Here is a 12,213-nt window from a genome sequence, read left to right as displayed (position 1 = left end):
TAATTTCAAGATTTTTGGAATTCTGAAATTTAAAACTTTGGAATTAGAAGTGTGCAACTGTGCATCATCACATCGTGGCTAAACTTGATAAGGTTTGTACAAGAAATGGTGGATTAATTATTTGAATACGGATGGGAATATGCTTGAACGGCAGTAAAGCAATGTAACTGTGTTGTTTTTGTGCGGCTTGTGCCTAATATAGCAAGCATCTCTACAACCTGCAATTGGTGTCAGCATGCGTACCGAAAATAATTACCGGACATGTTTTTTCGAAACAAAAGTATCTGCACCATTGACCAAGTCGAATAAACGGTAATTTGTAATCTCCGATGTCCCTAATGATCAAGTCGAACAAATAGTAATTAATAATCGCATGTTCTCATAAATAGACAGTTCAACGATATTTTGACAAAAATGTATATACAAATACAGGTACCCGTTTCATGCATCCTCGTTGAATTACCATACATGTTAATATGCATGAATATAAAGCTAATGAAGTATTTGCGTTTATTTTCTCAATGTTTCATTAATATTAAAAAATATGAAAATTAAACATCTAGTTAAGACGCTACTAAGTTAAATCGTAATAAATTTATAAGTTCAAAATCGATAAAATTTACTCCCTCCGTTTCAAATTAGATGTCCACTTTAGAAAAATCACACAGTTTAAGAAAAGTGGTTGTTCACAAATTAATTGCATTAAATGATCAAAATATGTGGAGTGAGATTGATCTAGGAAATATAAATAAGAGATATGTGGAGTTGAATTGACTTTGGAAATATGATTTTGCATTGAAAGTTGAATTGGACAAGTAATTTGAAACAAAAAATTTTCTTCAAGGTGGACATGTAAATTGAAACGGAGGGAGTATTAATTTGGGATTATCCATCTATAGACGCAGTTTTGCATTTATTTTCGCAATGTCATCTAGCTAGTTAAAAATGCAATTAAGTCAAATCACAATAAATTAATAATTCGAAATTGATAAAATTTACTAATTTATTCATATTAAATATATTAAGATTATAATTAATTTATCGAGATTATCGATTTATCCGACAGCCGAAGAGAGAAATCAACACAACTACTGAGACGGTAAAACAAAAGTAGATGATTAATTGATAGAGCTGCAAGAAGCCAAAAAAAATGGTCATGCTTTTTACAGAACACCAGGTTTTTATAACTACCACAAAGCTAGCCTAGCTGCTGCAACATATATAGACAGACATGATTTGCAGAGGCATCTTCTTGATTGCTACTAACTTCTTCATATGTAGATGGAATATAAGTAGATATAGGGCTCGGTCTTCAACCTCTGGAATCAAGAACAGACTTGGGACGCAACTGCAGTACGAAATATCGGTACACAAAAATGATGTGAGTGTCTGGAATTTTATTTGGTTGTGGATTATTAATGATGTTGAGCAGTGAAACAGTTTTAAGTGTACCTGGTTGCTGTGGCCACATTGTTTCTTCCTGCAGTTCTTGGCTCGAATGTGCAGACGAGCGTAGCAGCTGAAATGCACATGATAAATGTGTGTGAGAGAAAGAGAGAGAGAGCGAGGGCGAGGGAGAGATGGAGAGAAAGAGGGAGAGAGGGGGAAAGAGAGAGGGTGAGAGAGAGAGAGAGATGGAGAGAGAGAGAGAGAGAGAGAGGGAGGGAGGGAGAGAGAGAGAGAGAGAGAGAGAGAGGGTGAGGGAGACTGGGAGAGGGTGAGGGAGAGAGAGATGGAAAGAGGGAGAGGGAGGGAGAGTGGGAGAGGAGAGAGAGAGAGAGAGAGAGAGAGAGAGAAGAGAGTAGCTCATACTTGCGGCAAATCAGCTTGCACTGGTTAAACTTCTTTGCAAGCTCCACCAGCTTTGGATCAGTGTTCCTGTAGTGCTGCGTAGCACCTTTGCCTCCCACGAGCCTAGCACCAAGATACAACGTAGCCTCTGCACCAACATAAAACCAAACCACTCTTCACACATATATTTTCATCAACCATAACTAAAAACATAAAATGTGTGCCTGACTTTAATACCTTTACCGATACCATAATCACCAACAGCAAGCCCTCCATCAAGTTCCTTTCCCGCAAAGCACAACCGCTGCTGATCCACGGGAACCCCGTCTTTCCGCTCAACCAAACACATGACATCACGAATAGTATCACTCGACTCAACCTCGAGAGTCAGGGTTTTCCCAACAAAATTTTGAACAAAAATCTGCATTTTCCCAGCTCTCTCTCGAAAATATATTGTAAGTTTGTGTGGGTGAAACTGAGAAGCAAAGCGGTTTATATAGGGTTTATAATTCTTGGGGAACACATAAAGTCTACTTTAATTCCTTTGCAGCATTAACAAATGTCGTCTGTTATTTAGCAAAAACAAAAACAAATGTTGTCTGTTCGTACGTACATGCAAATTGCGTGGAATCGTGGAGATAACATTTGAAATTTTGAGTACAGCCCAAGCAAAACATATATCGTAACGCTATATGGAGACTCTTATTTATTATTTTCGATACAGGCACTGAACATTTTATTAATCATACTCACTGTTTTTATATATACAACTCCTACGTTCCGGTACGTGAATTTGTATATGACCAAGAGCGAGAGTTCGGTACATATTTTAATATTTTTAAAACATATAGTTTCATAATTTTTTAAATATTTTTTTATGAATAAAAATATAGTTTTTTAATTCAGAAATTAAATTTTAGAAATAAATAATACAATTATACATGATAGAAGACTTAAAATTAATGTCAAACAATAAAAAATTATTGTATAAAACTGACCAGTCAGTAATTTTAGATTTAAAAGGGAATCATTCTTAGGTTACCAGTCTGAACGTTTGTATATAAAGCCCAAATCACCCATACTCAAGTAGAAGGCATAATGGCTTGTTTTGTAAAATCTTGAGGAGGAGAGCAAAACAATGATATTTATTTAGAACTCTGATGTTCTCTTTGATTACAGAAAATTGAATACAATGACTAGAAATATATAAAAATAAGAGGGATTTGAAAAGAAAATTGAGTTGCTACGAAATTATTATGATAAAACTTGAGAACTCACCGCGGTAAGGGGTAAGAGAGAAGAAAACATTAATTTTCAAAATGAGAGTGTAATCTTGAAATGAAGTTCTAAACAATTATCTGTTAACATAATTCATATTTCATTCCATTCTTCCAAAATCATTCACTCTAACCAAACACAACATAAGTCATACTTCCAAAATCTTTCACCCTAACCAAACACAAAATCATTCATCCTAACCAAACATAACATAAGTCATAAGCTAAACTTCCAAAACCGTTGACATTCGCCTCAACAAATATTTCAAATTCTATAAAAGAAACATAGATCAGATGCAAAACATCCAAGAAACCGGGGGCTTTCAACGGACAGCTCCTCAAATAGCTAATCTAGTACAGAGTTTCAGCTACTCAAATAGCTAAGCTAGCACAGAGTTTTATTCTTTCTAAAGAAGCATTACAAACATAAAACAACCAGCATCAAATGGCTAAATTATGCAGGTACAAGCAACACTACAGGTAATATCAAAGCCCTACAGGATTATGTTGTGCTACATTTTACCAAATCAGCGATAACGTGATCCCGCTTCAGGAACTCGGGGGCCATGGTATTGACCTCTTTGATCAAGCCCATGGTCCCTATACCCGACCGGAAATCGAGCCCGTTCAACGTAGGGATCGTACTGATGTGGTTCCGCAGCAGGATAACCATGGGGGTCGCTATGGACCATTCCACTGTTAGGGTAGTTGTCCAGCACTACTGTCTGATACTGCTGTTGACGTGCTTCAGTTTCTCTCTTAAGGATCTCATCTCTTCGAGCTGCATGCCGGGCTCGAAGCGCATCAAGTTGTTCCTGATACTGACAATTGATGGAGTTTATGCTCTGAAAAACAAAGTTCAACATTTGTATGAGCCTCAGAACATCAGGTTATCCGGTGAACGGAAGTATATTTAATTAAAGTGCTAATAAGCAATAAATTAGGATATCTTTCGTGACCAATTCATACTGATAGGGGTGTACGCGGGCCGGGTTGGCCCGGTTTAGATTTTTTTTCGACCCAACCCATTAAATTCGGTTTGCTAATTTTCGAACCCAACCCATTAAATTTAATTTATAACCCAACCCAATTTGCCATACTTCGGGTTGGGTTGGTTTGGGTCGGTTTGACGGGTTACTAACTACTAAATCGCATATTTTGCAGTTTTAAAATTGCTACTCAACTTACTAATTATAGAGCATTAAAACAAGTTTGGACTTTTAAAGGATAGTAGCTTCACTATTGAACTCTCAAAAGGCAAGCAGACGAATGACAAATGTGCAGGAAAGATATTTTAAAGGAAACTCGAGGAAAGATACCAATGTTATAATTCAATTTTATCACACTAATATTATAATTTCAATTGGGTAGCTATATTTTACATATATACAATTTTGTTAGGTATATATATTATATATATATATAATGTATTTTTATTAAAATACCCCCGGGTTGGGTTGGGTTGACCAAATAAAATCTAAACCCATGCCCAACCCATTAAAGTCGGGTTGGAGCCGATTCAACCCAATTAAAGAACGGTTTAAAATTTTCGGTTTGGTTCGGCCGAAAATAGGGCCGGTTTGGGTTGGTTTAAACGGTTTGGGCAAACCATGTACACCCCTACATACTGATGTATGCTGAATTTATACTATCTCCATCTATGATAGTAGATTATCATTAAGAGATAAATTACGGAGCAAAGAATAATTCAAGTACTTGTTATATTTATGAACTAACCTCCCTGTGCCTAGCATTCTCAGCATCCTCTGCATCAGTCTGTTCTTTAGCTAGTTTCATGATGTCATCCAGAAATCTTTGTTCAAGACCCTCAAAGGTCTGCAGCATGGGTTTATCTTCATACCCAATCTCCATATCTTCTTCACCAGGATGAGATCTAGCATCATTGTTGCCTTGTCTGTCCGAACCCATTCTTGGGTCACCAGGATGAGATCTAGGATCATTGTTGCCTTGTCTCTCTAGAACCATTCTTGGATCTGACCTTTGGCCCTGGTAGTAGGATCTAGGTCTATCACCCCCTTGACCTATAACACGAGCAACCACACCATATATTAGTATGTTGTCGCATAGTCACTAGTTAAAAAGTATTCACGAGATATAAATTACAATTCTAGGCAAAGAAACATAAATCACAAAGGTCAATAATGTGCGAGTTGCTATACTCTAGGTTAAATTCTCCGCAAAATATTTAAATCCGAAAGGAGAATAATGTGAGAGCTGCATTACTCTAGCTTAAAATCTGGGCAAAAAAAATGCAAATCACAAAGGTCAATAATGTAAAAAAGAGGCAACGCTTAAGGTTAGCATGACACAAAGGGAGGGATAATTAAGTACTTCATGGAGAAATTTATCTGCTAAAACAAATTCATTTCATTTTGTGGCTCCTCAAAAATCTTCACTTACAATATGATAATTAAGTGCATGTGCACAACTCGTCTGTCATGGGAACAAGTTAAGCAATGGTGTAGATGGATCTTTTATGATATGATAAAAACATTAAGGGTATAAACAACTTTAAAAGATCAAGTTGTATGTATGAAAAGCTATAGATAATTAAAACAAATGAGGCTAAAAGAAGTAAACTCTAGAGATTGACAATTCAGTTTATATAGCTGCAACAATCAAGCGGAATTTTTGGTTAAAGAACATAAAATTGCATCTCACCTTCAAGATACCAAAAAAGTTGGCTACCTTCAATTAGCTCCTGTTACTGAGGCATCTAACAAGTTTTTATTATGAATTTCTTAAATTACTACTAGCCCCATAAACCATCTAAAAAAGCACAACATATTTTAAATTTAAGGTCTCAAAAGTCAAACTATCCCACACAAGAGCAGATATGAAAATACGTTGTGACAAATGTATCTACGAGATATCAAAATTCATAATCTTTAATTTAGCCACGGACAGAAGTCACTCTCTTACTAGGCATAGTTATACATGCTATAACTTGACCATTACAAATGCAGACCTTGGAGATTTTCGAAAAAGGTGACCAAAGAAATCTATATATACAAAAAATATAGGATATCATATATTTCTTTGTTAGGAATATGCATCCAAGCTACAATTGGTGAATAAGGCGTCCATGGGTTTTTACCCGGACCTGGCCCGAAATCCGACCCGGATCGAAAAATAGGGCTTTTTGGGGCAAAAGACTTGATTTTCGCAGATCTAAAGATTTACTTTTTGCAGATCTAAAGGCTTACGAGTAAAAGATGTACGACTGGGACGGCGGCTTCTTTTCCAATGTCGACGTGATTCTGGCAAGCTACTCGCTTCTCCTTTCTCCTTCTCCCTTCTACTTCCTTCTCCATTCTTCTTTCTTTCTTCGTCTCTGTATCTCTCCTTCATCTTCTTTCTTCCCCTTTCTTCTTCTCTTTTTTGACAATGTGTATATACATCGATAGATACATATATGTAAATCTTTTTCCCATGTATATAATTTTATTAATTAATTATCTGCTTTTCGATTTAAGTTTATAATTATTTTGATAATTCTATTATTTATTATCTTTTGTTTCTTCTAATTAATCCTTTTAAAGTTTTTTTACATGTAAGACGGATTTATGGCCAATTTGCAACTACTTATACTTGATGCCTAATCAAATTTAAATTTTATATATTTGATTAATTTAGATACATACAAAAAAGAGGAATATGTTAGAACATCAACGTTTGAATAATTTGGTGTATGTTCAATACAAACAGAAATTCAAAAGATGCATGAACTTGGAAAAAAAATAATTAATCCACTCATATTTGATGACTCGGCATGGACTAATGAGTGGATCACCGAAATTGAAGATAGGTTTTGGAGTGCGGTTAATATAGCTTCAGGTGCCTCAAAGCACTTAAAAGACGCCCTCTTCCAAGAAAAGCTAAAAAAGGTTGTCAACTAGTGATGTGTGTACCTATACTCAACGAAACACTACATGGGGGAGCTGAAGACAATACTCCTACTGATGATGGGGATGTTGGAGATGATTATAGTGTGCCTCCCTATCCATCCAAGATGAATACTCGAGAAGATGGAGTATTTCATGACTTTGAGATGGAGGCCTATATGTGATTAATTTATTGCACTTATTATGTTTTTATTTGCTTATGGATGCTTGACTTTTGGTATTTGAATTTATTGTCTATTACTTTTTATTTGAATTAGTACCATTTTTTACAAAAATAAGGACTTATTTTAGAAAAAAGTTCATATTTTACATAATATATTTTTTAGTATAACATATGTAATAAGTCTTTAATATTCTTTATTTGTAGAAATAAGTCATTTATTTTCAAAAAAAAAAAGAAAATATTGTACACATTTACGTATCTTTTCCAGAAGAAAAGATTATTATGCCTGAAAATAAGATAAGCCAAACAGGGCCATGGCCATCATATATTTTTTAAAAAAAATATATGTACATCAGGAGTTATTGACTTTTTTCGACTAGTCAATTTCAAGGTATATGGGCGCCGAGGCTCGACTTGGCGCCGTAATAACCTTGCTCACAAAGTGCAGCAATTTGAAAGTCAGAAGCTAACATTTAGCAGAAAGATGGACAAAAGAAAGAAAAAACGCTTCATTATACAAAGTTTACCTTCATTGAACATGTGGGAAGAGCCATCTCTTTCCCACCTCCAATGCCCATCTCCTCTTGGAGCCCCGTATGGATGTTCCTTGTCAGAGGTCATGGATTCTTGTCTCCCTTGATAATTATTAGATTTCTGTTCTACTCTCTGACCAGACATATGTTGCATCTGCGCCGGAACATATGCTTTTCCACCTGGATCGCCATACTGTCCTGACCGCCTCATCTTTCTTTATGAACAACTGAAAAACAACAGATCAGCAAACAAGATATCAACTTAAGAACCAGAAAGAGAGAAGATTTATAGAACAAGTCAATATAGTATAAGATCAGAAGAGCCAATAATGCAATTCCTCCACAAGGACAGTTTTCGATAAATAGTGAACAAGTCACGTGCTTAATAAGCTAAATGTAGTTGCCCCCACCTATTGAACAAATGATCCAAAAGTTCTCCTACTATCAAAGTTAAATTCTACTGCAAGATTATTTACCAGATCTTGTTAAATATGAAATAGATTGTGTGCAGAAGGTTCTTCAATCATTGACCCCATTATAAATACCTATATACATATATGGAAAAGTTTAATTACTGAATACTAAAAGGGAAATCCGATATCATGTTATTAGGTCGAGAATTGAAAAATAAACTATATTTATCCACCTTCATTGTTGTCTTCGCTCAGGTCTGTTACTACTACCAAATTTTCACTTATCAACCGCATATTAATGAGCGAATCAGACATTCTATATTGCTGACTACTTGATGAAACTTACCATTGATTGCTTAGAAAATGTTTTATAGATATATGATGATTTGAAAAACAGAGAAAAACGTGTTAGTTGTTATTCTGGGCAAGAGTTTACTGAAGGGTCTCAAGGCCAAGCTTCTGTCATTAATCTAATTTTTCCCCCTCACCTGATGATATTAATGCAAAATGTGTATTTGTTAATGCTGAACTAAACTAAACCCAAAACCAACTAAGCTACTAAAATTGTTTGCAAGTATTTGTAATATATGATACAAATTTTCAATTCCAGTGTGGACAGATGCCAACCCCCTTGCTTCTTCCGCATATAAATATATAAGTAAGCTCGGTAAGTATCAAAGATAAAATTTACAAGTAATTCATATGTCGAACAGTAATATAACTGAAATCTGGAAAAAAGATACTGCAAAGAACATGAAGATATAATATTAAGAAACTAATTTGCTTAACAATAATAGTGACTAGAAAAACCACAAACAAAATTAATATATAAAAGGTGAACACATACAAAATTCTAGTAATAATTTTCCGAATCATAAACTTAATTATTTCTAGTCTGTAAGAATTTGCAAGCCTCTAATTGGCACATTTCTGTCAGAGTCAGCAAAACTTTTGAAGTTTACTTTTATGGCATGCTCACAATAAAATCACAAATTGACTTGTACGGTTTATTTACATTTATGCATTCTTTAAAACACAGACAGAAAGTAATTCTAGAAAAGAGGAAAGGTAAGGGGTAAGAAAAAATATAATGAAGGGAAAAATATTATAGCAACAATCAGGCGCTATTCAGATTGGGCCACAACACAGATATGTCCACTTTTATGAGAAGCAACCTTGCGCCTCACGTCACAGCAAGGCTTGCTCCGCTTGCAAGTAACATATCCCAAAAATAGAACTTTTATTCCAACTTAATATACAATTCATCCTCTCCTCGTCTTACATGCACATGTATTTCCCGTTAACCAAAACCCAACCTATATATTTCCATCAAAACCCAACCTATACTTTTCCATCATTAACCATCTAGAATACCATCATCCCATCCAAAATCCACACGCCTTCCAAAAACATTGTTCTCTCAACAACGCTAACTGCAGCCCAATAACTAAATCCCGCGTTTGACTCGAAACACACCAAAACCACTTCACCTAATCAGGCTCCCACCAACAGGCTTATGCTAATAAAGGGTTCAGACATTGTTATACAATTACACAAGTCTTCTAATAGAATTTCATACACCAACAAAACATATAACCAATACATACCCTCCCATAATCTAGTTAGCAAAAAATTCATATCCCGGAACATACACGCATAAAAATCAAACAAGCTGAGATACAAATTCAAACACTCACAGCCTAATTCCCAAAAAAACTGGATTTTTATCAAGAACTCATTGACAAAATCAACATAAACTCAATTTCACAGTAAAAACTCGAGAACCCAGATCATAATAAAACCAAGAAAACAGCAACATAAGCACTAAATTCAATGATTTAACAACATAAATCAACCAAAGAAAATTTAAAGAAAAAAAACAATTAAAAATTTAATAGACAGGAACAAAAGGGTTTTAGTAATTACCTGTTTGGAGTATATGTTGGCCTTGGTGTGTGTAAATTTGTGGGTGTTGAAGCAGGTATGTATGTCTGTTATGTTTTGTATCAGAGATTCAGAGTGGAGAAGATGGAGTTGATATGGGTCGGAGGTTTTATGGGTCTGGTCACTTGATCCACGGTTTAGGCCCAAACACAAGACTGCTCACGCGAATTTCGAACTAATTTTTAATTTTTATCCTTTCATAGTATTTGTCCATTTTATTTACTCTGTGCTTGTTTGGTTGAATGGGGGAAGTAAGTTACCTAAGAAAGTTATACTTCCCCTCCACTGAAACTATATGGGAAGTCCAGCAAACTTGTTTGGTTGACAGAAAGGGCATTCATATTTTTTTAACTAAATTATAAATTTATTATTTAACACATTTTAAATAATTATTGTATCCTTTTGTTTATTACAAAATTCTCTATATTCCTCCTTTTTATTATAATATTGGTCTACGACATATTTTATATAAAAATTTGTATACAAAAATATTAAACAAACTAATTATTTAAACTTATTCTTCACTCTACATTAGATTATATTTATAAAGTTCTGACAAAAATATTATTAACACGTTTTAATTTTCTCAACATTTTTTTGTTAAACTAAAAAAACATATTCTATATTTTTATAGGGCGAAGAAGTATAATTCAACAATAATATTCTCAGTTAAACATAATAATAATAATAAATTAAATCTAGTTAACTAATTATTGTTATTATTATTATGCATAAACATAATAATTTATTAGGATATAATAAATAATAATAATAAATATAATAATAAATTATTATTATTATTATTATTATTATTATTATTATTATTATTATTGTGTGTAAGCATAATAATATATTAGGATATAATATAAATATAATAATTAAAATTTAACTAATTATAATTATTAAATATATTACTTTATTATTTTAATATAGGATATGTATTTTTACTTGTATATTACATATAAATTAAATCTAAGTGAATGCAGGAAATGTGACTTACCAAGGGGGAGTGGGTAAGTTACTTCCTGTATAATGTAGGTATCAGAAGTTCCTATGAATTGTATTTCACGTGTATTTGGTAAACCAAACAATAAGGTAAACTCCTGGTAAACCAAACAATAAGGTAAATTCCTGTCAACCAAACGACAATCGTTTTTTAGTCCACTGTACAATTTATATGGTGTACAATTTATATGTGCATTTTGTGTTTTTGTCTCATTTAACATATACTACTAATAGTAAAAGAAAATTCTTATAGATGCGGAACGGAACCTGTCGCAAAAATAAATGAGTAATTTTCGGGAATGCTTAGGACGAAATGGACCTTTTTTTAATGTTTTAAGAAAAATTGTATTTACTGGATAGTTATAAATTTCAATTTAAAATTAGAGATTCCGTGTACAAGGTTCTTAACAGCGTATGCATCTCTTAGAGATTAATCATTTTTAAAAATCTCTGATTTAGATAATTAATGAATTTATAATATAATAAATATATTTGTTATTAAATAATTAATAATTAAAAATCAAAAATAAATTTTAATATTAAAATACAATTGATTATTACTCCGATAATCGCTACAATAAATCTTGATAATTGAATATTTGATAAATTAATAATTTTAATTAAATAATAATTTCTTGTAATCCCAACTTGAACCAATGAGATATATATTTTTTTGATCGAACCAATGAGATATGTTAATAATATCATTAACGTCCAAATAAAAATTTAAAAAATAATTCATTAATTATATAAGTATGAAATCAAACGAAGAACAAGTACTCATATTAGATCCAACATGAATTCCACAAAAAATATACGGAGATTCGCGTAATTAATTAATAAAATAAAGGAGGAGTATTTAAATCAAATCAAATAGTCAACTACATTATTTTTAATAAATAAAAAAAATTAATATCCAATATTAAATTGACACATGAAATTATCATCCATCTCCGACTTATTAAAAAAAGGCTCAGCTTCTTGGACACCATAATGGATCAAAACAGTCACCCCAACATAGCAAGTAGCAACATCCCACAGCCTTGTGTCTCCTGGTAAGTATTGTGGACTGAAATGTCAAATTCTTTTGTTAACTACAAAACTATGAAAGCCCTCTTTCTAGCGCTTTGAGATTTTAGGAGAATTGGTCACCTAACTTGT

The 12,213-nt window shown here is 33.3% G+C and overlaps 2 protein-coding genes across 3 annotated transcripts; both read right to left on the bottom strand.

Annotated features, from left to right (window-relative positions):
* Positions 1-1,092: 1,092 nt before the first annotated feature.
* On the bottom strand, positions 1,093-2,268 carry LOC108213634 (ubiquitin-ribosomal protein eL40 fusion protein-like). Its single transcript, XM_017385437.2, has 4 exons — positions 2,029-2,268; positions 1,813-1,939; positions 1,453-1,519; positions 1,093-1,348 (listed from the first exon to the last, which is right to left on the bottom strand). Exons 1-4 carry the CDS (start codon positions 2,216-2,218, stop codon positions 1,313-1,315), a joined length of 420 nt encoding a protein of 139 aa, XP_017240926.1. The 5' UTR covers positions 2,219-2,268; the 3' UTR covers positions 1,093-1,312.
* Positions 2,269-3,288: 1,020 nt separating this feature from the next.
* Positions 3,289-10,206, bottom strand: LOC108211259 (uncharacterized). 2 transcript variants are annotated; one of them, XM_017382809.2, is made up of 4 exons: positions 10,030-10,206; positions 7,685-7,917; positions 4,806-5,110; positions 3,289-3,913 (listed from the first exon to the last, which is right to left on the bottom strand). In XM_017382809.2, the coding sequence occupies exons 2-4, from the start codon at positions 7,899-7,901 to the stop codon at positions 3,596-3,598; spliced, it is 840 nt and encodes a 279-aa protein (XP_017238298.1). In that variant the 5' UTR covers positions 7,902-7,917; positions 10,030-10,206; the 3' UTR covers positions 3,289-3,595. The 2 variants fall into 2 exon arrangements, with proteins under 2 accessions (XP_017238298.1, XP_017238299.1); XM_017382810.2 differs by lacking the exons at positions 7,685-7,917; positions 10,030-10,206 and adding an exon at positions 6,296-7,664.
* Positions 10,207-12,213: the final 2,007 nt, after the last annotated feature.

The sequence above is a fragment of the Daucus carota genome, chromosome 3 (genome assembly GCF_001625215.2).
Source record: "Daucus carota subsp. sativus chromosome 3, DH1 v3.0, whole genome shotgun sequence".
Taxonomy (NCBI): domain Eukaryota; kingdom Viridiplantae; phylum Streptophyta; class Magnoliopsida; order Apiales; family Apiaceae; genus Daucus; species Daucus carota.
This window is presented reverse-complemented; position numbering and strand designations above follow the sequence as displayed.